The 26176-nt window shown below is 42.0% G+C and overlaps 1 protein-coding gene across 2 annotated transcripts in view; it reads left to right on the top strand.

The window, feature by feature from the left end:
* prkcab (protein kinase C, alpha, b) overlaps window positions 1-26176 on the top strand; it is a 100101-nt gene that overhangs the window by 23719 nt on the left and 50206 nt on the right. For both annotated transcript variants that reach the window (XM_086184116.1, XM_086184117.1), the window contains exon 3: window positions 8285-8367. In XM_086184116.1, coding sequence (XP_086040242.1) covers window positions 8285-8367 — 83 coding nt within the window. The remainder of the gene's footprint in view (window positions 1-8284; window positions 8368-26176) is intronic.

Genomic DNA, 26176 nt, shown 5'->3' with positions numbered 1-26176 from the left:
TTAATGGCATTGTAAACATTTCTTAAACTATTAAGTAACAGTTGTAAATGACTTATAATTTCCCTTACATCAATATGGGGTCACCATCTGGCAAGACCTACGTAACAAAATCTATTTAACCTAGACGGACATGTCGTTTTTCCTTATATGTCCTTTTTTCTGTACTGATTCAAAACCTCATGACAAAATGTCATTATATGGCATTGTAAAACTCAGCTCCTTGGCGTTCTTTTTCTTGGCATTCATTCCATCAGTGATCTTTGTGAAAGGCATCATCGGTTCTTTCAGTCTTCCTACTGTACCGTACGTCTTTGTTCCTTACTGCATGTGTGTCAGAGGCCACTTGATTAAATGCATGTGCTGAAATGGAGTCTCCAGGCCTTTGTTGTTGATCCATTCCTCTCCATCCTTGTTACATGCTGGAAAATATCACATCTCGCTCTGTATCTCCCAGGCGTGGAGGGAAAAGGACAACTCAGTTTGTTCCTTGAAATCAAGCTTGTTAGTCAGACAGGAGAGACTTTAACTGACACTGGAGGTTTCTAAAACCTTTCCCAAAAATATATATATCCTAGCTAAGTACACCTGATCACATTTTGTGATCTGATAACAGACCTTAAACAGGAGAGTTCCTACTAAGTGAATGTTTACATTTGAAGTTTGTCTTTTCTGCTGTTAAAAAATAGGATCTTTAGAAGCTGATTGTGAAACTGGGAAATTTCAGACGACGCAAAGTTACGAAGTTGCGAACATAAAACAGCAGAAGTGTGTGGGAGCATGAAAAGTCTTGGGTGCAGGGTGTAAAAACATGGCACAAGACACTAAAAATAGTTTTAAAGCAACGGTCAGCACCTTGTCAATCACGATCAACTTTTTTTGTTTTTTTGAGTTTTCTTTTTATTGATTTTCAAATTCATTCATCGGGCACAACAGACCTGGTTAGAGAACAGTTCCAGAATTCCTGAATGTTTTATAATGTGCAGAAAAAAGTAAATTAAAAAGCTGAAAAAGAAAGTAAAATAAACAACTTAGTAAATGAAAACTATAATATAATATTATATAAAATATTTTAAGTAGTAAAATATAAAAATGGGGGGGCAAGGTGGAAAGTGAGACAAGAAAGGTGTGTGTGTGTGTGTGTGTGTGTGTGTGTGTGTGTGTGTGTGTGTGTGTGTGTGTGTGTGTGTGTGTGTGTGAAAACTTAATGTGATTAACAAAATAAAGGTCCTCTTTACATTTAAGTTTCTTAAGTTTGGTGTTCTCTAAAAACTTTCTTCAGCCTTCGGTCATGAGTAGGAAGAGGGGTGTGTGCTTCCATTTCAATAATTCTAAAGGTCGGAGCTTGTTTCATTTCTACAGGAAGGTCGTGATTGTGGAACTCGACCAAAATATTGTTTGAATAGGACAAAACCAGAATGTATGAATGAGATCAGTGTATTTGAGAAACCTCCGGTCGATTAACACAGGAGGAGTCAAATCCATGTAGGTACTGTCTTTTTTTGCCATTTGTGACAGTAATCAGAACCATCCATGCTTCCCTGCACCTGAGCAAGTCCCAAACTACAGTACACACTGTTGTTTGTCTGGGTCTGTAACATTATCTTAGACGCAGGTAAATTGATGGAATTGATTTGAAGAGTGACTCACCCTGATGGCACACTCACAAACACACACACACACACACACACACACACACACACACACACACACACTCACACAGTCCAGTGAGTTTCACATCCATCAACAGGAACTGTGTCTGAATGATTGTTGCTTCCGACTTAAATACGATGGCAACAAACGGGTCAAAATAAATTTGTAGTAACTGAACTGGGATGCTGATTTGTTTATGAATTCATGCTTTGTCACTGTGTTTCCACAAGTTGACAAGCAAACGACTTGATCAGGATCTGATCAGCTACAGTTTGACAGCAGGCTGAACTATTTCCAGCATCTCTCTGTTGACATCTTAAGTGGTCTTGAGTCGGAAACGGTTGATAAACAGCATTTGTAAAGCTTCAAGTTCATTATCCTGTAAGTTGTTTAAAACAACTGACGTGTGTCTGCGTGACTTTTCTGCACAGTTCCTGCAAAATATATGCAGGCTGACTGAAAGGTCACTTCTGGGGCCTCTCTTATTCTCTTAACTGTCAGAGAGCTGCGGTCACCAACCATCTATCTCCACTGGTGTCAAGAGAGGATTGGCGGCGATGGGGTCATGTGACCTGGGGCAACGGCAATCAAAGATGTGTCACTCACTTTTCAAGGGTCACCGAAGTCAGAGATGCATAAAATAATATTTACGCTGACACAGCCCATCGTCTGACTGTTCACTTTATGGAGCACATGAAATCATGCACGGCTGTAAATGTGAACATCCTGGTGAGAAGTGGTCAAGTTCCTCTTCAAGGGATGACCTTTGAACTCTTTTTAAACTTTGATGAGAACTTGACACACCGAGAGGAGGATAAGCATAACTCAGCTGTATGCGGGCGCTGCTGTTGGCCCGCCATGTGATTCTCTATGTTTGTCTCCCAGCTTTTTCCACCACTTTCATTCAGCACTTACCTGAGCTGATGACAGGAACAGCCTTTAGTTCATCATTCACCATTCTCTCTGTGTACGCACATGGTTGAGTGTATTTGCACACAACCCCTGGTTTATTTATAGTGACCGCTGGCCAGGTGCACAGTTATACAGAGTGTCTCCTCTGTCGTGGTGGGGTTCAGTACACACCATTCCAGCTTTGTTCACAATCACACCTAAAAATACCAAAAAAGAGAACATATGTTCCTCTCTGCCAGTTTTGTGCTTGATGGCGACACTGGCCGCTCCTTTACGGTGAACAGAAACTCTTCACGGTAACTTGTCTCCAAGTCCGAACGGTGATCCTAACCAATTTACAGATGGACCTAACAGGAGGAGCACATCTCAGCGTAGGAAAATCTGCTACTTCCTGTTTCCACCAGGCGGTGCTATGACTAAACTGCGTTATCCTGCTGACACACAAACACCAATGAAAACATTACATCATTGGCAAAGGAAATAATGTACAAAAGTTAATTAGTTGCAGATAAACTACTTCTATCTTCTGAACATCTCTGGCTACCGTTGTTGGAACCCTTGGGATTTCTTCTTCTTCTTCTTCTCTCTCTCTCTCTCTCTCTCTCTCTCTCTCTCTCTCTCTCTCTCTCTCTCCATCCATGATGTCCCACATTTCCCTCCTTCCTCCTGTGGATCTCAGATCAAAGCCTCAGTTGTCTCTGTGTTCAGATGCACTCTAGGCGCCTGGATCAATTGAATGTGTCTGAAGGGTATTGAGTTGGTCTGGCGCTGCAGGTGTCCTGCCCTCTCCCTTATCTCTGCCACAGAGCTTTTCTTCTAGGAAACAGCACACCATAATTCTATAAAGAATGGCTCACTAGATTACCAATTTCACTAGATTAGCAAAAGTTAAAGCTGCGCTTGAAACAGTCAGCATGGTGGGAAGATGGGGATGTGGACTGATAGGTGTAGAAATACCATGACACCGCAGCTCATGTAGGCACACACACAGAGAAACACAAGGTATAATAGGGTTTTGCCCTCTGCGCACTCACACACACACGCACACACGCACACGCACGCAACACACTCACACTACCAAGAAAGCGTTTGGGTTGTGTAAGCTGCTTTGTAATGCCAAAGCCCCTTATCTCTGTCTGCGCTTATGCAATTAGGCTGGTGAAACAAAGCCCACAGTAATTAATCATAATATCCCTGACGATACAGTATGTCAGTGTGTCACCTCTGCTCCTGCTGCTTCACACAGCTCTCAGTGTTTGGACTCAACCATCTGGAGAGAGCTGCTTCTTACTACTGAGTTTCCCTGTCGGATCCCTGCAATTGAGTCACACATCAGATTTATTATAGTGGAATGAAACTCACCAGAATACCCTTCTCAGTTAAGCACTCCTCGGGCCTGTTGGAAACTTTCATCCATGTTCACAGGCAAGCATGCGGAAACCTTAACCACTTCCTGTTGTATATTTTTGTATGTAAACGACCGGGAGGCGGATGGTAGGAATCCGTTCCGATAGATCGTTTGCTTCCTGATACGATTCTGAACGCTAAGCTTACGTACAGGCCTTTCCCAACCACAAATACAAAACCAAATATTTGTTCAAGTACTGTTCAACTACTGCTACCAACCCTTCATTGATTAGATGTCATTATTGTTATGCTGTCACAAGTTCTCTAACTTCTCTAACCTTTAAACCCTCCACGCTCCCAATATGGTACCCAATTCATTGCCAGATTGCTGATATGTCGGTATATTTGTTTGACTGAAGTTACATATTAATCAATCACATCTTTGTTAAAGAGAGGAGGCGCAGCCATAAACGATGTGTTATCAGAGATTCACATACTGGCTGATTAAAATCCAAAGTTGGAGGCGTTTGTGATAGTGGTATCAGGCTGAGAATGACTCCACGTATTCTTGGAGTGGTTCACTTGATGCATGTTAACGCCGGGTGTGACAGGCTTGACGCTGCAAGGTGTGTGCAGCATCTCATCATCACTTTCCTCTCAGAATGCGTCTGCGTGTTTAGCCACTGCAGCGCATTTGCTCCTCAGAGACTCTAGATTATGTTTATATCAGTGTGCGTGTGCACATAAAAGTTGACGTCAAGGATTATAGTCAGAGAGAAACTGTCTGTGTCTTGAGTCATAGCATGCCTGCCTGGTAATACAAGCTCCGCCCAGCTTAGCTTCACCTCTGACCTGAGACCAGTGTCACCTCCAGCTGCTCTGTACTAGCCGACAATCAAACTCCTCTGAGATAAGCGCAGAACTGCGGATTGAGTGGCGCTGATTGATGGAGAGAAGAGAGTGAGAGAGAGTGAGAGAGAGGACTAGGGACGTCATTACACCCGTGATTCACATATTGTCAGCAGGCAGTGGGGAGAAAAAGAGAAACCTGATGGTTGCACTCGGAATTAATCCTGCTGATTTAAACTCAGAGCCAAAGCAGCACAGAGGGTGAAAATACTCTCAGCAGATTTCATGTGTTTAGTACTGCTTCATTTGTATGTAAGCAAATGTTTTCTTAATTTCACTGAGAGCAGAGTGGGCAGGACGTGGGATGGAAGGATTAAAGGTTTGACTTATAGGGGTGAGATAACAGTGAATATTGAAGTGGGATAGTTAATAGACTTGCGAGTCACAGATACGAGGACGTACTACCAAACGCTCTTCTCTGTGCCTTTGCAAATTTAACAAGGTTGTGGTTTTGTTGTCACTTTTTAAAATGAAGAAAAAAAACCCTGAACTAAAGGAGACTGCGTATGAGAGTGTGCACAAAAAGGAGAGATTTTCGTCTGTTCTGAGATTTAAGAAACAACAAAAAAAGGGTAGAAACCATACCTTGAAATGGACAAGGTGGTGCTGGCCTGGTTAATCAGAAATAAAAGTAGTCAGTATGATACGTTCAAAGTGTTTCTGACATATTAAAGTAACACATATATATATATATATATATACTGTATATTGTCAGTTTTAACTGGGCAATTCTGACCCTGAGTGTTCTACTAGAAAGGCGCCACTCATGTCTCGTTGGACTACAATAAGAGCCTCCTCACGCTAGCGGAGGAGTGTCTAGAGTGAAGCATCCCTACTGCTAGTGATCTTTGGTACACAGCTGCGAGAACCTGCCGTTCAGCTAATGAAAAGGCTCAACATGAGCTGACTGTTGTCAACAATTCTCTCCCTCTTTTTTTAACTTCTTTTTACAGACAAGGCATAAAAAGATGCGCCCAAACTAGCTTAGCGAATTGGCATTACTCCTTTATAATATGACCTTTAGCACTATGGAGCCCCCTGGTGTTGGAAAGATAAACCAGATGTATGCAAAATCCATTGGTATGGTTAATAAACTGTCTGCTCCGATTCATAATCTGTATGCAGATTTTTAATCCTGTGCATGGATTTGTGAACAGAGGGACTACTTTTTTTCAAGCAGCACAGCGACCGAACCAACCATAAACATCCACTTAAACTAGATTTAAAGATAAGATTGTATTTTGTGTCAGACTTTTAACAGATTACTGTTTTTATCGGATGGTGTAATTTACAGATTGCAAATCCATCATAGGGATTGCATCACTGGAGGCACAGATTACAATATAGATTGCAAATCTGTGTAAAGAGTATGAGTGTATGGATAGGTTTTGGAGTGGGGGTGCTGGTGTCAGTCATTGCTCCTCTTTTACTGTAAAAGCTGAATTTTCACTAAATGCAGCCTCTGGTTTTGTGTGCAGTTGTATCATAAAAATGACAAACGCGTGAATGACTTCATCGCTCTGATAAATCACTGAGGGCCACTGTTATGCTGAGCTCTTTATCCCCCTCCTCTGCAACATTTCCTCTTTATTACTGAGGGAGATTAATTTGTACAGTACACTGCTACTGGCTCAGCTCCACACCATCGCCGCCGAGGGGGTCTAACAAACACACGCACATGCACTCACACACACACACACACACACACACACACACACACATACACACACACACACACACACACACATAGTACATCCTGTAGAGTTTAGGCTTGGATTAGGATTAGGAAAATAGATACAACATACATTATCTATCTATCTATCTATCTATCTATCTATCTATCTATCTATCTATCTATCTATCTATCTATCTATCTATCTATCTATCTATCTATCTATCTATCCATCTGTTTGTCTGTCTATCTATCTATCTTTCTGTCTAGCTGTCTGTCTATCTATCTATCTATCCAACTAGCTGTCTGTCTATCTATCTATCTATCCAACTAGCTGTCTGTCTATCTATCTATCTATCTATCTATCTATCTATCTATCATCTATCTATCTGCCTATCTATCTATCTATCATCTATCTATCTATCTATCTATCATCTATCATCTATCTATCTGTCTATCTACTGTATCTATCTATCTGACTATCTGTCTAGCTGAATGTCTATCTATCTATCTATCTATCTACTGTATCTATCTATCTGTCTATCTATCTATCTATCTATTTATCTGACTATCTGTCTAGCTGTCTGTCTATCTGTCTGTCTGTCTATCTATCTATCTATCTATCCAACTAGCTGTCTGTCTATCTATCTATCTATCTATCTATCTATCTATCTATCTATCTATCTATCATCTATCTATCTGTCTATCTAATGTATCTATCTATCTGACTATCTGTCTAGCTGAATGTCTATCTATCTATCTATCTATCTACTGTATCTATCTATCTGTCTATCTATCTATCTATTTATCTGACTATCTGTCTAGCTGTCTGTCTATCTGTCTACCTGTCTTTCTGTCTATCTATCTATCTTTCTATCTTTGTCTGGCTATCTATTTTTCTATCTATCTAGCTGCCTCTATTTAGCCATTTATCTACCTGTGTCTGTCTACTCACCCATATATCCATCTACTTTGTCTTGCTAAAACTCTCTCTTGCTCTCTCTCTCTCCCTCTCTCTCTCTCTGTAAAACTATGATTTATGGGACTTCTTGACTTCTTCTCACACTTTTATGGGATTGTCTTGTTTATTTGAACCTTTGGCCCGTTCAGTTTTCTGGCTAATGTGTCTTAGCTGGCAGCGTCAGAGACAAAACCCCACAAATGTAATGATGCACCAAAGAGCATGTGAACAAGCCGGCAGCTTGACAACGAGCGAAGCAGGCAGATTGTGTGTGAGAATTTCAAATAATGGCACACAGAAAGAATACAGGCGGGTACACAGTCAGAGAGAAGAGTCAGCTCCTGTTCTAGCTGTCACAGATGTCCACGTATTTTGTTTTGGGTTTGGTTTATTTTTTGTTTTTTTGCATTTCCCTCCAGATCAGTAACGGCATCCAAATGTAAATATCACTAACAGCGTCAGGCGTCATGTCAGCCGTGTCACGCTGAGTGACACTCGGTTAGAAGTTGATGTAATCGGCATCAACATGCAGCAAGTTGTAACGGCTGCAGAAACACAGGGTAATCGTCACATTTTCCACATTAGTGTATGCGCCTGAGTGTGGGTTTTTGTGTGTCTGTTCGGGTGTTGTCCGATCATTTTCCCTACACATTCTGTCCCTGTCTCTTAAGGATACCGTCATTTCTATGCCTGTAGTTGATTGTTTTTTCATGTTTTCTTTTTCTTTTTTCCTTTAAGATGCACATTTGCAAGTTATGCACATGTAAAAAACACCAAACAAGACATATATTGAAAGAGATAAGACTCTCTTCTGTTTTTCTTCTTTCTTTCAGTTTGCTGTTTCGTGGTTCACAAACGCTGCCATGAGTTTGTCAGCTTCTCCTGTCCTGGAGCTGATAAGGGTCCCGACACAGACGTAAGTGTACTTTCTTACTTTCTACATATCCAGAAGCTTGAGTGCATCGAATAGCATAAAAAAAAAAACAACTTGCAGTAAGTAAAATTTATTACAAGATGCACCAACGATTATTACATGTGGAGCAGAGGATCCCACACTGGCTTCCCACGACTTGCTTCATGTAACTGAAGGTCCTCGGAGATAAAGCAGAGATTTGCACATCCTGGTATCCGTTGCTGTAAAAGAAAACATCTTTATGTTGTTTCTACTGTGGCTGGCCTGCGGTTGTATAAGCCTGGTTGTTGATTATGCTTGTTGTTTTTATGTCGTTTTTTTTAGCATTTAGTTGGCAGAGATTGCAATGATGATAAAGTACCGTATATCAATAAAATGTGCTGACTTTCTAGATTTAAATCAGAGATCCAGAATGCAATCAAAAATAATTTCTTGAAAGCAAAACGTACTTTGAGCCACTATCAGTGACATGTACAGGAAGCACAGCTGATACTGTACATATATACGATAAAGATCCACCAAATTCAATCGAAATCCATCCATTACATTTTTGAAGACGTCGTGATAACAAAGGCACACTCTGGTGATCGCCTTTCCTTATTTGAAAGTTGGAGGTTCAAATGGTACACATGAGAAAGGAGTAAAATACAAGCAAGTAAAAACACAGAGATAAAAATAAACAGTCAGTTCAGGTTAAATTAGCCTGTGCTTTCTGGTAAAACTAGGACTTAAATGTGAGACTTAAAAGGAGGCACTGACTCAGACAGCTTTATTTCCTCAGGCAGGTCCTTCCAGCGCCTCTGGGTGCTGATTGCAAAAGCTCTGTCCTCTTTAGTTTTCAGTCTGGACCCTGAATCTTCTGTCTGATTAAAAGGTCTTAAATATAGTCAGGAGCTCTGCCAAGAAAAGCCTTAAAGGAACACGTAAACTTTTTTGGGCAAATACATTTATTGTTCATTCTCCCAGGAACCAGCCAAGAGGATAGAATCCATTCTCTCTTATGTGTGTGTGTGTGTGTGTGTGTGTGTGTGTGTGTGTGTGTGTGTGTGTGTGTGCAAGAGACTAAAAGAGACCAGCTGACTGCACAATGAATTGTAGTGAATAAGCAGGTTAGCATAAAAACAGTCTGTTTGAACACACACATCTCACGCTTCTTGGTGTGTCGCTGCATCAACACATCGGGTGTCATAACACAGCACCCCGTTAGCCGACCGCTAGTCCAGGGTGCTGGTGTTTTATCTGACCTCTGCGCTCCCTTGGGGATGAAGCATGTGCGACTCTCTGCTCCCAACAGTTGCTGATCGACCTCTGTCTCCTCTTCCCTCTGGTCAAGAGTGGGAGAGGAGGCGTTGGAGGTCAAACACAGCTGCAGAACACACACTGTTGTCTGTTTACTTGCATCTGACAAGCTTTAGCAAAGCGGACAAGCCAATGACATATGTGAACATAAAGTCTTTGTACACATTCCAGCCATGAAACTTCCAACAAATTAAAAAAAGCGAGCCCCTTAATACAGCAGTGTTCTGGTGACTTGTCATCAGACTGAAAGGCTGTCTAATGAATGTTCATTTGCTCAGCCAATTAAGACACAAACACACCACTCACTCCAATATTCTACCATGTTTATACCAGCAAGAACATCAAACTTTCAGTTTTTAATGACTGTTGTCTTAAACACCTGATTAACTGGAATGACGGGGCCATGTTTATCTCCCCGCCTCCTCACTCCTGTTCTCAGGCTCTCATTAGATGAAGACGGAAGTTTAAGAAGCGAAAAAAGGATTTAAAGTCGATGCTGTGAAGTTGCTCTGTCATTCTGTGTTGCCTCCTCACTGCTCTAAAAACTAGAAGGTCAAATTAGTTCCTTGACTGTGTAAGACTCTGAATAAGACTCCGAATAAGAATGCCATGTAAACAGCATTTGAACCAGAATAAGATCATAGTCTGAGTACGCAATGGGAGGCATCTTCAGCCATTAGCCAGAATTAGCTCTGTAGCATGAAAACAGGAATATGAATGGAATAAACACATGTAAAAACCCCACTTGCATCGGTCAGCTTATGTGCGGCATGAGTGAGGCTCCACTTCAACATAGCAGGTGTCTACGCTGAACTGAATAGTGGTAGCTGATGTCAGGCGGCTCGCTAACGTATAGATGTGCGTTTTGTTTTTCTGTCCAGAGTGAATGACGATGACTCACAAACGCCTTTCCATCCATTCCTCATTCTCACCATCCCTCCATCCACACTCCTCCATCTCTGCCCCTCAGCCTCTGAATCAGTGTGGTGTCATAACTCTCTGGTTCTGACTTGAGGCTGCACACACATAGACAAACACACACATGCACACAATGTCACCCTCTCTCTTGCACGCCCGCACACACACACACACACACACGCACGCACGCACGCACACAAAACCCCTTTGCACTGTGGGTTGTGAGTGACCCTTGTGCCAACCTCAGTGCGTGAATGGCGTCATCTGTCCGGCAGATGCTTTGATCCACTCACAGAACGATACGGAGGAGAGAGACAGATGTTCGCATTAGCATTTGAGTGAAAAGTGCTCTCTCCCTCTCCCTCCTTGTTGTTCATTCAGCACATTGTGAAGTGTAGGTGGTAAATAGTGCTGTATTATCACTCAAGGAGCACTCCGGAGCCCGTGAATGAAGGTGACTCATCCATAGAGAAACAATATGGGTTTCACAGCCAGATTCCATGAACGTAATAGCCCCAGATCTTTGACTAGATCCAGTCTCTATCAAACATTTCTTCTTCTGCGATATGACTTCGTTTCAGTGATAGATTTGGTCTGTGAGACTGGGGAGATTATGTTTCACATGGGTATATTGCTGTTACTCTCAGGAAAATCCTCTTTGCAACCATCTGTCTTTTGCCCTGTTTATCAACAACACTGCTACAGAGTGTTTGCATGTGTTACGTCTGTTTCAGATTTTTTTTTTTTTTTTTTTTTTTTTTATCCTGCTCCATGTGTTTGCAATCTCACGTGTCTTTGCCTTACTGGACATTTTTACTAAAATTTGTTTGTAATTGAGGTTAAATGTGTTGCTACTTTACGTCTCAGTTTTGTCGCATACACGTCAAAGATTTTTCAGTGATGCATGGTCCATTCATCCATATATTTAATCAATCAGTCGATGAATAATCCAAATCTACATCCTTCAAAAAAATTACATTTGAATATATCTTTAAAAAAAAAACACAAGTTCTAACCTTTTCGATATCTTTCACACACTTCATGCCAGTAATATTTGTGCGAGATGTCACATTTATTATTTTACACTCAACTAAACAATACAGTGAGGACAAGCGAGCAAACCAAACTCATAAAGGAGAAACTGGGATGTTTGATCAAATAATTAAGTAGAAGTACTTAAAACTATACCCCCCCCCCAAAAAAATGCAATTTGCCTTTCAAGTATTCACAAGTAGTTGTCTTGAGCTCACAAACAGTTTCCCTCATTCATTGGTTCTTTCTGTCTTCAGACTGCTGAAAGAGCCAGTCACGTATATTTAGCTTGAAGCTAATGGCGACTGACGGCTAATAGCAGAACTGCACAAGAATGTCAATTTTAATTCACGAGGGCATCTCTCACGATAATCCATGCTGTCTTTATCCAGCTGCATGGCGTTGAGCGTAACGTACATGCCCAGAAATCCACATTTTGATTTGAGCAAAAAACAAAAAAAAAACAAAAACCCACAAACTATGACTACCGCTTGTTCACAGGACCAGCTGGCACATTCAGTTGAACCAACAGCTACTTTGTTTTTTTTACTGAAATCAAAATATTTAAAGAATATTGGGCACATGCCTGCATAAAGAAGATGTGATTGTACCAGATGCACTTGAGAATTTGTAAAGGGATGTTTTTAGCCAGTCTTCTTGTTGTTAGTTTTCATTCGCCATTATCTTAAAGCTAAATATACGTGGCTTGCTCCTCTACACTCACAAATAAGTAAACGAGGAAGGAAAAGAGTCTTTGTGAGCTCAAGACACCTATTTTTGAGCACTTGAAACAGCACAAATTAGACCTTTTCATGGAGAACTGCTTTAATAGACCTCAGTCTAGTGCCAGCTGGTCGCGTAAATTGGCGTCTAGGTTGTCGTCAGGACACTGGAATGTGGTTCAGTTGAAGGTCAGACTTCAAATATTTGACCAGAGATGATAGTGGAGCTGCTTCAATTCATCACCTAAACAGTCAGAAGTGCAGCAAAGATTTTTGTGTGTGCATTTGTACAGATGAGACTCTCACCAACCTCATCAAGTAACTATCAGTATAATCAAGTGCACCCTCAGTCCTCTTCCCTTTTCTGCCCCTCATCAGCATTCAGGCCTTTTGAGTCTGTGACTTTGCTGAAACCTGCACTGTCGGCTTAATTGCGATGACGAGCAGAATGAGTAGCATCATTAGCCGCTGGCTCTTGAGAAGATTAGGATATTGCTGAGGAAAGAAATGGAGGAAAGTCAACATTTATTTGCAGGAAAAAGATTGCTTGCCACTCTCTTTAACTCTTGACTGAGATATTAAACCTTTATTTGGGTTTTAGCTTTTCAGCTGAGGCATACGGCCAGACTAACATGAATGTCTATGAAGTTTTCCGCTGCCAGTTGAAGATAACACATTTGAACACTGGTCTAAAATCCTTATAAACGTAGTACTTTGGGTTTTTTTCTCAGCTGCATGGATGTCTGCTTTAATAATTAGTGTAAAATGTTCCCTGCCATTGACACAGAGATCATGAGGCAGAAATCAGCTGCTCACAAAAATTAACCAGCTGAACAGATTCCAGTTGAGTCGCCGACTGTCAGCTGTATCTGAATGAGGTCATCTTTAATTCAGCTGCTATTCATCACTTAGATCACCAGAGGCTCCGTTTAGGTCACAGGAATTCCAAAAATGATGTTAAGAAGTGCTCACATAAAACAAATGCTAAGTGCTTGTAACGGAGTACTAACTAGTGTGTGTGCACATGCCACACACACACACACACACACACACACACACACACACACACACACACACACATGCATGCACGCATGCACGTGCATGGGCTGTTCAGTTAGAAAGGATTGTTCAGGCTTATACAAAATCAGTCCTGTGCAGTCTGAAGCCACTATTTCACCACAGCGAGAGAAAGATGTCCCACTGACACTTAATATGTCTACCAAAGGATTTAAAAAGTGTTGTTAGTTTTTGAACTTTATACTCCAACGTGTTTTGTGTTTTCAGCAGCCACTCTGCCAGAAGTCATTAGTTCAGCCCAGAGAGAACGGCACTCAGGCTTGATATCCTCTCACTTTTAGCTCTCTATCTTAAAGAAACTTGAAGAGACTTTTTGGGAAATACACTCATTGTTAGTCATTTTTAGAGCAGATACCTCTTTAACCTCTGTGTGCATTAAGGAGCTCCAGACCCTCATCGGATTGCTGACTGCTAACATTAGCTTAGCTGCAATGAAGACTAGCAGGAGGGCCAGTAGAGAAAACAGTCTCAAAAGTCAAATAAACTTGCTCTTATAAAATAAAATAAAATGCTCTTTGCCTACAGAAGTATAACTAAGGTGGTGTTTGATTTTAGCTGGGAAAAGAACCTGTAACACTAACCAAAACAAAACAAAATGTTTGTTGATAACTCGAACAGCAACTGCTGCTTGTAATCATGGCCATCTTTGTTACCAAGAACCGTATGTTGATCCTTTTAAACCTGGAAATTGCAGGCTTTGGAAGTTAATTTTCAACAGTTGTTTCACAGTGAATGTTCTGCACAACTATTATTTTATTGACGTAGGTAAAGGCCCATTTTTGAGAAAAGTTTATTTGATGACTGCCCCACTGCTAGCGTCCATTGCAGCGAAGCTAACTAGCTCTCAGACATGCGGTGGGTGTCTGGAGGTGTTTCATGGACACAGAGAGGAGAGAATGGTATCTCTCTGCTTCTCTGGCTCTGACATACAGTAAGAATATTTCCCAAAAAGTTGGTATGTTCCTTTGAGCGCCGCTTTTTCTTCAACGCCTTTAAACAGAGAAGTAATTTTGTTTTGATGGCGTGAAGTTGTGCACACAATCCCACACTGTGTGCCTGAAAATACAGTGTTGATGTTTAACTTTATTTACGCAGAAAAATAAGGTGTGTATGGCTGGTGGATTCATCCACTGTCACCCCCCCCCCCCACACACACACACACACACACACACACACACGCACAAGAGACAAGAGCTGAGTTGCAGCCTGTTGTCTGCATCACTTTGATGCATTGACAGGTGGTGAGCTGAAACATGCTTGCTCCTCTCCCATCCTTGTCCTGATGTTGGCAACTTTGACAGCTGAACACTTCTTTTTTTTTTTTTTTTTTTTGCTCCTCAAAGGTTACAGCCTCTGTTGCCGCACATATCATGACCATCAGTGGAAGTCTGGTCTCTGTCTCTGTCTCTCTCTCTCACTCACTCACTCACTCACACACACACGCACACACACACACACACGCGCGCACACACACACACACACACACACACACACACACACACACACACACACCTATCCCTCAAAGTGCCTTGGCAACATTCTCCTGGCCTGATCTTGCATAATCAGTAGCCTACATTTCAATGCCGTCTTGCACCATTAGCCCACCAGTCTTGAGCCATTACCCTCCCAACAGCGCTGCTCTAACCTCTATAGCTGCTGCATCAGCTTCCACAATCCCTCCACATGCTAATGCAGAAGATAGCAGCTTAGAGAGTCAAACCTCTCCCACCAGTGTCAGCATGTCCAGATGATGAATTATCTTCGATGGAGACACCAAACAATATGGAAGTCAGAGATTGAAAAGATGAACGTCTGCGTGTGTCATTAAGGCACGTATGGGCTCTTAGATTACAGACATCCTGATTATGTAAGGCAGCTCCATCGAGGGCTGTCGACATGAGGCTGAAGAAACACAATCTGTCCAACTGTTAAGTCTCGTAATATTTCTTTAAACTGACCAGATGACACAGCCTCTGGTAATTTTACACAGATTGGTCTCAGTAAGAGGAATGACATGCAAATACACTTTACTACTATGAGACAGCCTGCAGTACTAATACCATGATCTGATCTCTGTAAGCACAGCCGTCAGGCCCTTGTTTGTGTTTGTTTGTTTCATTGTTTTTTAGCGATTACATAAAATGTACGACTACTTTCAGCAAATTGGGTGGAGGGGTTGTTGAACAGGAAAGATCTATAAGATTCTGGGTCAGACTGACTCAAATTTGATTAGAGTCCCGACTTGAAAACTTAAAAGCTGAATTTATTTCATCGTCATAGTGCCACCTAGTGGTTACTAGAGCCTGATGTAACCAAAAAAAATTATGAGCATCAGAAGTGATATTTGCACCACAATGGATCTGCTCTTTAATGCAAAAAAGCAAATCTAAGGTTCCCCGAGGAACACTCTCATACACACTCAATGATCAGTGCTTGCAGCTTTAATTAGGGCCTGAGCATGAAAGCGCCAGGGGTTGAAAGTTAATGGAAGTATGCCTTCTTGCTCAGTGCTTTCTAGATAAACTTACTTTTATGTGTATAAACACCATCTGTCTTTCTGGTCAAACAGCTCAGTGTGTAGTTCTCGTGTTAGTTTTCTAGAGTCTCCTTGTAACCATGGTAGCCGGGTTATCTTCTCCTCTATCACCATTACACTGCCTACTTCAATTGAAGCATTGTTGGTGTTATGCCAGAGCTGCACTGGTCCACAAATGCCTGTCATGATTGCATTGCATTGTGGAATACGTATGCTGGCGTAGTCATAAGTCATGTAAAGAATTACCACGCCGTTTCAGCAAGTTTATATCACACATGCACCAGCGAGGATCCTACGGTTTTGGGTTGTTATAAGACTCTCCTTCCAGTTTATTATTCCAAAGCTACTGGGTAAAACTGCTGGTGAATGGCCAGCTCATCATCATGTCTCTCCTCTGTAATGTTCCCCCACCCCCACATCAGCCAACAAAATGCTTTTAATCAGAATTAAGTGAGATTTATCACAATCTGCTGCCATGTGATGGATAAATTCAGTTTTTAAATAGATGTCAGTGATTCTACTGTATATGACAATTATTTCTTTGTTAATTTCAAACATATTTATTGCCCGTATGACCCTTTTTTTTTTTTTTTTGGTAAATGGTTAGGGTCGTAACATCTTGATTGAAACTAAAAGGAGAGTTAATTATCCCAGATGTAATTAATGCAGTATTGTATATACTTAGTTCTGTGCTTATTTATATATGTATGTATATATGTCATATGAAGCGCATGAGAACTCCAGAAAGTCTAAGATGTCTGTTTTTTTTTTTTTTAAAGCTGGAGAATATGAGTGATTACATAATCTTCTTTTTTAATTGCAGATATCAAATTGCAATCTGCATTTGTTGGACCCACGTCTGGTTGCATAAGTCGGTGTGTTAGATTTTAATGAATTTTGGGGTTTGTTGGTGCACCTGCACCAACATATGAGAATACGAGGGCTGTGAGATTCCCACTGGCACATCTGGATATTATAGCACACATAAAAGATATATTTACTTTTTCTTATTTTTTTCATTTGTAGTCAATTGTGGCTGTAAATACTACCTGACTTTTATGTGAGGGTTGAACATAAACAGGTGGGTAGTACACCGAGCTGTGCATACCTTATTACGCAGCAACTGTGTCAACCCCCAACTGTTGGTACATCTGAAGATAGCTGTTACGCAGTTATCCCTGACATGTTTACACAAATATGAGTGCACTAAAATATAAAAAAACTTGGCGTCAGATAGTTACTTTTTTTTTAGCTGTTGATACGTAACGTGTGCAAACGAAAACATCACACGTTGCCTGAATGCAGCTCGTCTAAATGCGTGAGTGTGAACAACACTGTTTGCATGACTGTCCCCAGGCTGTGCTGCAGAGAAAAAGGAAAACACTGCGTCAGCTCTCACTCACAGTCCGCTTCTCCTGGCCTCAGGTCTCTCTGTTCTTTTATATCTGGCAGCAACGCATCTGAAAATGGCCACCTTACACACACATGCACATACACGCGCACACACACACACACACACACACACAGTGTAGCATCTGTACTGTGGAACAACGACCAGCTAACTTGTGCAGGTGCATGCCTGCCTCTCTCGCAGCAGCCTGGGGCACATTTGAAAAGGTATGAGCCAGAAGGCCAATAAGCCATTATTTCCCTCTCAGAGCTGACAGTTTCTCTCCTGTACTGATTAAATACTTACTGATTACAACTGATTAATTAGATTTCATTTAATTATTTAGTGATCTTTAGTCTAATGTCATAAATACCTGTCATCTCAGAGCTCAAGGTGTCTGGAAAGAGATGCTCAGAAGTTGAAGCCGTCCCCTCTTCAGCGAGCGAGAGAGCGCACAAAAAAATTGTCCAGAATATACAACTAGCAATGCAAATAGTTGTGCACTGGTGTGGCTGTCGCCTAGAAGCCTCCTATGCCACTGTGCTGAGTTTCTTTGTTTACTTCTGTGGCTGAAATGGGGGAAATTGTTATATTATGAACAACAGTTACATTTACAGACATTATAAAGAAAGTTTAGTGCTGAAAGCAGCTCTGAGCAGAGGGGGAGATGGTGTTGGGTCGAGGGCGTTGTTGTGGTCTGCATCGCTGCAACGTCTAGTTACATTTCTGTGGAGGTGCAAGTTGTTGATTTGTCACAGACGTATGAGTCAGGCTTCTCCTGGTCAGTGACTTGATGCAGCGGCCTGCAGGTGGTATGCTAATGTATCGTCTGTTACAACCTATTATAGACCCTCAAATGCTCTGTCTCTGTTTTCTTTTCATTACTCCACAGTTGCTCCGGGGTGAGTTGGACTACATGGTCACACAGTAGCGAATCAATGAACCTTTTCTGCTCCAACATGTTTAGGTTCATCTAGATGAACATAAAAACAACAACAACTGTGACTCAGTTTTTTCCCCCCTGAAGAACCGTTTGAATACTTTGATTATATAACACCCTCGTCCGTGTGCATCTACTGTATTTTAGTCTGCAGCGTGCTCGATGAATATGACACACACGACTATCCTTTTGCTTATTAACAGTTTGGCTCATTAAAATCCACTTGCAGGCAGACAATGACAGAAGCTCTCTGCCTAAATAAACCCTGAAGACCTGGACAGGGACAGGAATACAGGAGGAGGAAATGAGTGTGAAGCAATTAAGAAGATTGAGTTTTATTTTGAGTGGGTCGGACTATTCTGGGGCTTATGAGCATTATGTTACATGAGGAAAAGTGCAGGAAGACAGAGAGGTGAGTATAAAAAATCATGAAAATCAGGGTACAGCTGAGCTCTCTGCTTAGCTGAGAGAATGTACCAAAGTGGCTTGAAGGTACACTGCCGTGGCGAGTGACCCCAGCATGTTGGGTGTGGCAGGTTAGAGTATTTGGCGCAACTAGTGAGGGTTTGCTCTGGGTCCAGTGCATGCACACACACACACACACACAGGCACACACACATGCACGCACACACACGTGTACGCACATAGAAAGAGAGGGAGAGGCTTTTCTTCAGCCAACCCTCATTTTTTTCGTTCCGAAAATGTTCTCAGAATGTTACGTGCAACCATTCGCAAAGGATTTTAGCAGGATATTTGTTGCTAGAATGTTCTTCCAAAGGTACGATTCTCTAAAAACAACCTAAAAAAATGTTGTTGAACTTCCACTCAGCTCCTTATCAGGCATCCACAATAATTAAGAATCATCCCACACTGATTATCTGGAGCAGAAGTGAGTATTAAACCATCCGATGGTCAGTCCATCTGACTGACCACGTGCAACACCTGAATGTGTTTGTCGTTGAACGGGCTCCATACAAATGGTTAAGCGTGCCAGTCTGCACAAACATTTACTCCTCCTGAGACGCTATTATACAATAAGGCCAATGAACATCAGAGTTAAAAACAAGATGACTGCAACGAATGCCACCAGAGACGCTTGAGAACAAATTCTATTATTTTCCACATGAAAGAGTGAAAGTTCATCCCAAAGCTCATTGCTGTTTTTAAACCCTCCACCTGTGAGAAGAATGCTTGATTCGGCTTTGAGTGACAGAGTGGAGTGGTGGTGGTGGTGGTGGTGGTGTGTGTGTGTGTGTGTGTGTGTGTGTGTGTGTGTGTGTGTGTGTGTGTGTGTGTGTGTGTGTGTGTGTGTGTGTGTGTGATTAGAGAGTAGGGAAGCTTAGAAGAGGTGGTAGAACTTATGAGGAAAAAGCAGCATAATTTTACAATGACGAAAGCTCATTTCAGCCCACAGAAGTGTGATAATACAAACCTGCATTAACCCTGGTGTGACCAATGCTTTTACCATGGAGGGTAATTAAGGCTTGGTCATCTAAGATTAACACAGATATGGAACCATTTATCTACCCAGAATACTGATCATGTCTTTCTTTATTATGAAATTTCAATTAATCGGTGTAGGTCCGGATAGTAATTAATTAGGGTATGGAAGTGATTACAGTTTTAAATGCTGCATGTCTTGACACTGATGGAAGAGGAAGGAAGTGATTGCTACAAAATAAACGTTGGTGTGAAAGTAAAGGAAAGAAATCACGGGTTGAGAAAAGGTAACAAGAGTGAGTATAAAGAGGGTGAGAGAAAGTGAGACATCAAGCGGGAGTCAGGGTGGGAACACGATTGTGGGCATTGAGCTCCCATCAAAGGTTTATTAGAGTAAGACAAATTTAAAAGAACAGAATCATCTGGGGAGAAGCTACACTGGAGGTCCTGTTCTTTAAAAGCACACAAAAAAAAAACATCAGGGGAGGATAATGAGGACAGGAAGGAGGAGAGAGAGAGGGAGAATTTATCTTAAGAAGCACATGAAGGTCAGAAGCAAAAATGGGAAGACGGGTGAGCAGAGGGGGAAATGTCAGTGGAGGGAGAGGAAGTCTGGGAGTTGGAGGTATTTCTGTCTGCAGGGACAACAACAAGAGGTGGAGCAGTAATTAGGGCCTAATGGTGATGCGCGCGCGCACACACACACACACACACACACACACACACACACACACACACCCCCCAACAACCGGTGAATACACATAAAGAACTTTAAAAATGCACTAACACTGCAACATGCACTTCCAGACTAGCAGAAAAAATATTAAACATTAGCAAACCCTGGGTGTGCGTGTGTGTGCAAGCGTGCACTAGCATTTGGTTCCTCAGTACATGATTTGATCACATTCTTCTGTTCTTTTACAGTTAAAAAGCAGCAACTTTCAACAATATATAAAAAAATATATCAATAAATAAACATATGAATCAGTATATTTTGATTATTCGTCTCCATGTATAACATGTCGCTGCCATTGTCTCCTTCAGATATATAATGAACGATCCACTGATACAACCCTTAATGGTGAAAAACATTATTTTCAGGACAGCCAACAAGTTTTGAAAAAAAACTTGGATCGTGTCAATTATCTGTAATTACACACACACACACACACACACACACACACACACACACACACACACACACACACACACACACAGCTGCCCCAGAAATGTCAGTCTGAACCAACGTTTGTCGCTGAAGAAAGGTGGACTCTCAGGGAGTCTGGCCTCTCTGACATGTTTACTCGTCCCACTTCGACCCGTTGTTCTCCTCACGCTAACCTTCCTTGATGTCTTTTTTCTTTTCTTTTGTACCTCAAGAGCCTTGTCAGATCCTACTTTTGTTTAACTTGCTCGGCTGTAAGGAATAAAAACCTTGACATGATTCATTTTTGATTGATTATTTAATGTGCTATGATGATCCATCCTGGAACCTGTGTGCTAATCCCTCGCTTATCACTAGCTTGAATGAAAAGGTGTTGAATTGCGAGATCTTTATCCGACTCCCCAAGCTGGCAACCGCAGTCTCCGTCTTCACTCTTCTGAGGTGCCCATTTATGTCTTAAATCATTCCTCTCACAACCAGCACTCATGGCTGGATGTAATTGCTGAATGAATGGAGTCTCATTTAACACAGACAGACTAATGATGGTACCAGATACTGCCCCCCCCCCCCCCCCAACAGAGGTGAAGTGGAGAAGATGAATAGTCATAAAACTTGCTCTCCCCAGTAAGTGAGAGTCTAGGAGTGGCCCGTTGGGAAGTGTGCGACATGATGAAGTGCACCACTGAGCCTTAACTGATTTAAGAACTTAATGGCTGCATGTGAGCAACATTTCACTGCCAAGCTTAATTTCATGAGGCTCAAGTGATTCCGTGATTAATGTGCACGAGGATGCCTGCAAGTCATTCAAGTCATGCACGAACTAGTGCCGTTCCTGTTGTTCCACGGGGGCGGGGCCAAGGGTTGTTGTCATTAAACATCAAAGCAGTCCAGAATCCTGTCTTCTCAGTCACTTTTATGTAAGAATCAGACCGAAAGTAGAAAAAGCGTTGTGATGAGGTGAGTCTTCCACCAGCGTGAAGTGGTGACTCCAGCTATGTTTTCTCCAGATTATTAACAATATGTATACTTGCATGTTTTGTTTTGTTTTTAATATCATTGTCATTTGGAAAAATGGTTTCTTGTGACACCCTTATCTGTAACTTTTGCAAAAACACGTCAGCAGGAGGGCGGCACGGTGGTGCAGTGGTCAGCACTGTCGCCCCACAGCAAAAAGGTTCCAGGTTTGAGTCCCGGCTCCATCACAGGATCTTTCTGTGTGAGTCTCCATGTTCTCCCTGTTCCTGTGTGGGTTCTCTCTGGTTCTCCAGCTTCCTCCCACAGTCCAAAGACATCAAGAGCGGATGAGGCTGATTGATACTCTAAATTGACCGTAGGTGTGACTGTGAGTGTGAATGGTTGTCTGTCTCTATGTGTTGGCCCTGTGATGGACTGGTGACGGTGAACCCTGCCTCTCACTTCTCGAAGGCTACTGGGATAGGCTCCTCTTTCCTGCAACTCCTGCACTTTGCTTTCATTGTCGTTAAGTCATCAGAAATGTAACAGCAAAGACTGGCAAGGGACATGAGACTTGCTTTGCTATCATAAATGCAGCTCTGTATAATAGATACACACACACACACACTTACACAGCACAGGTGTGTCAAGTAGGTCAGCAGGTGCAAACTGTAAATAGCAGATGTGCATTCTCTTCTATTTTTCTTTCACCAAACATTTCTGTCTATTCAGCGCTAGAGCTAGCAAAAGCTTATCACTCTAATTAAAGAAAATGACTCGACAGACAATTCCAGACTCTCTACGGTGGTAGACACTCATATTATTAAACACTAGGTGGTGGTGGTGGTGGTAGTGGTGGTAGTGTTGGTGGTGGTAGTGGCGGTGTTCCAGGAGAGCAACTTCAAGACTTTCAGTCCGACTGAAAAGTGCAATTTCTGTTAGACTTTTCAAAATCAAGTATAAGTCAGACTAACATAACAGATACCAACTTTTTCTTACAAAAACATTCTGATGGGATACAAAAAAAACAACAGACTTTTTGGCTAGTTTATGAAAGCATCTTACCATATTACAACCTTAGATCTGTCTTGCTCCAGAGAAAAACTTGCATTGACTCCTTAACTTTCCCTGTTGTTTTTGGCTTGGTTGCAGTTGTACACTTAAGTAGAACCCTAGTAAAACACATTGGTGCTGTTGTGTAGCGCTTATGTAAACAAACCTAGACTGAATATTTGACTTATAAACCTCATGATCCAATTATAAAAACATGTTGGAGTCAGAAAGTCGTCACAAAAAAAACTCCCTCCCCCAAAATGTGGAAGTCCAAACACGATGCGATAACTAAAACACCCCCGAGGGATAAATTCAGGCTGGACGGAGGTGAAAATATAAATAAAGGCTTATTAAACTCTTGAAGATAATCAAGTCATGCAATTTGAATTCATCAGATGGGATTTTATGAATAATTTATGAAGCAACAGATACTGTGTGTGTGTGTGCATGTTTGTGTGTGTGTGCTTGTGTGTGTGCTTGTGTGTGGGTAGGTGTGTGTATGTGCGTGTGTGTGGGTAGGTGTGTGTATGAGGCTCTCTGCTTCATGGCTACCTCCATGGCAGACAGGCTGGTAAACAGTGTGTGTTTGCGTGCAGACGGCAGCCAGGGAGCTGACCTATTCCTCAGTCTGGAGGCGGAGGCAGCTCAGTGTTTAATGTCACCACTGGGGAGGGACCGCAGGAGAGATCAGGATGGGGGGGGGGGGGGGTTGTAGCGTATTTCAATCTCAAATTGCATGTTCCTTTCCTTTTATGATTGATATGCAAACCAGGCCAAGAGGTGCCAGCTTTGTTCATATGAAAGTGAGTCAAAACCTGTTGACTTGTTTACCACAAAAAGACATTTGCTGAGTGATGCATCAGTCACCTTGACCAACCTTGAGCGCCCCTGCTCATTTCTGTAGCCAAATAGATGCTCAGAGCTCTTGAATATGTGACACATGGCGGAGAAGTACTCTACTCAAATGGACAAGTAGCGCAGTTTGACTCGTTTGACCTTTCACCACTTCGCTTTGGCTTGATCAAGTAGGGGTCAGGTAGAGACTAGCCATGGATAAAAAGTTCAGCTCTGACAAAGACGACGTGCGGAACAAGTTAGCAAACTGCAAATCGTCTGTAAATCTGGTTACACGTGTTTTATTGGTTTTTATGGGTTTTTTTTCATTCCACCTTTGCTAGTGTTGCCTCCTTCACCCATTCGCACACACTGAAGGTGGAGGCACTCATCAGGTTCAGTATCCTGCTCAAGGACTCTGCCACCTGTGGAAACTGAGGGTCCTTTTGGTTATTAGATGGCCATGCTGCACACACACTCAGTCTGCGTTTTACCCCAGAGACAAAAACCTGACGATCCACTGTGACTAAATCTGATGATAAATGCGAATGACTCCTTCAAACAGCAGCTCTTTTGGCAGATACGGTCAAGAGGACCGCTCCTCTGATGACTGACGTGTTTTAAATACCAGCTTCTCTGTTCTGCATGTTTTGATAGCTGCCCAGCTGTACTTGCATGTTAGTGAACGTCAACAAAGATGCTCGGTCATAAAAGTTGGTACTGCAACAAAAGTGTAAGTGGGTGCAGGCCTGTGAATAATTTATTTCAGTTTTAACTCTTTGTCACAGTTTTGTAAGTCCCTTTCAATTTCCTTTAATCCAGTCGGAAAGTGACCCTGGCAGCTTTGCAGAGAAACCTGAGATTAGAGACATGTTATCAGGTTTCGGAAGCAGCAGACAGCATTTACACCAGCCTTTGTTATGGTCCTTGTGCAACTTCTTTGGCAGGTTTGGAAAAAATCGAGGTCATGGTCAAAGGTAACCCACGGTGATTGTTGTGAAAGCAACAGATAAGAGACAGTAAAATAAAGAGCTCAGTATTCGTCTGACCTCCTTCCTTATGGAGCACCAGGCCTACGATTGCTTCTGTAAGATAAGTCAGACCGGGTCTTTGTCCAATTTACAATGGGGTTTGGGAAGCTGTGAGTCTTTCCTGATGTTCGCGTCCCATCTCCTGACAAACAGTAAAGCAGTCTCTCAAATACATCTTCAGTCAAAACAAGGTGATTGGTTTTCTCCATGAGTCACGCTGAGGTCTCTGTGTGCCTCTGCCTTGCTAACAAAGCCACCGCAGTTTGTGCTGCTTGGTTGGGGATGTCATCTCACAGGTCCCCCCCCCTCCCCCGTTTTACGTCCTCACCCTCCCTCTCACTCCTGTCTGCACTTCCAGATTACGTAATGCTTCATTTCAGTCAAAAATGTCTCAGGGCCTATGAGAGAGTCCCCTGAGTCTATTTAGGTATTTAGGGATATGTGAGTGTGCGTTAGCAGGTATGTGTGTTTTAGCTCCACTGTGTGTGTGTGTGTGTGTGTGTGTGCACACGCACACACACACGCGCACCTCAACAATGTTGCCAGGGGATATTTGGGTGTTGAGGGAGAGGTAGAGGGTTTATATGACTCAAGACTGTCTCTCTTGAGAACAACCACAGTTGGCGTCCTACTTTGTCGTCTCAGGTGGAACACAGTGACGTATCCGCGTTTGAGAGGACTGAGATGGCAACATTTTCTTGACCTGTGCTGCTAAGTTTTCTGCCTCTGTGCTGGAAATAGCTGGAGCCAGAGACATCATGTTTTACAGGTTGTCTGTATGTATAATATCCATCTGCTCTATTCTTGTGAGGTCTCTAGAAACCTTTGAGGGACTTTCTTCAGATTTGATGCAGTCAAGGTACAATATTTATCATGATAATAATATGGAAGTTCTTCAATAATTCAAATACTGCACGAAAACTGATCTATGACTCATCACGTATATCTCAAGAGATCCCAAAAAGTACCCCTAAGATGCAACATTGGAATAAATACATAGGAATTATGTGTTTATTAACCACAGTGTGGTGCCATCTTCACAGAATAAGCTGAAACACTGGGTTATTATGATTGTTTGTCTTATCTTTGTGACACACACACACACACATACACACACACAATTTGTCAGAATGGAAAGCCGAATAATGCCAGGCAAACCTGGGTTACATTTCATAAATGTACATTAATAATATTTAGTTAATGCTTACTTGAGTGTTGGTAATACTTAATTAAGTGTTACTTAACGAATGTGTCTATCATGTACTCATGGTGTTTTTGATAACTGTACGAGTTACAGCAAAGATGGATTGAAAAATTGGGGCATTTATGGTGGGGTCAGTTGGGTTCCTTATCTAGTTATTATAGTGTGTTTTGTCTTTATTTTGGAAAATGGACAGTGCATTTTGGTGGCACGGTGGTGC

This window comes from Aulostomus chinensis, chromosome 18 (genome assembly GCF_037954235.1).
Source record: "Aulostomus chinensis isolate RoL2024-O1b breed Wild chromosome 18, RoL_Achi_v1.0, whole genome shotgun sequence".
Classification (NCBI taxonomy): Eukaryota; Metazoa; Chordata; class Actinopteri; order Syngnathiformes; family Aulostomidae; genus Aulostomus; species Aulostomus chinensis.
This window is presented reverse-complemented; position numbering and strand designations above follow the sequence as displayed.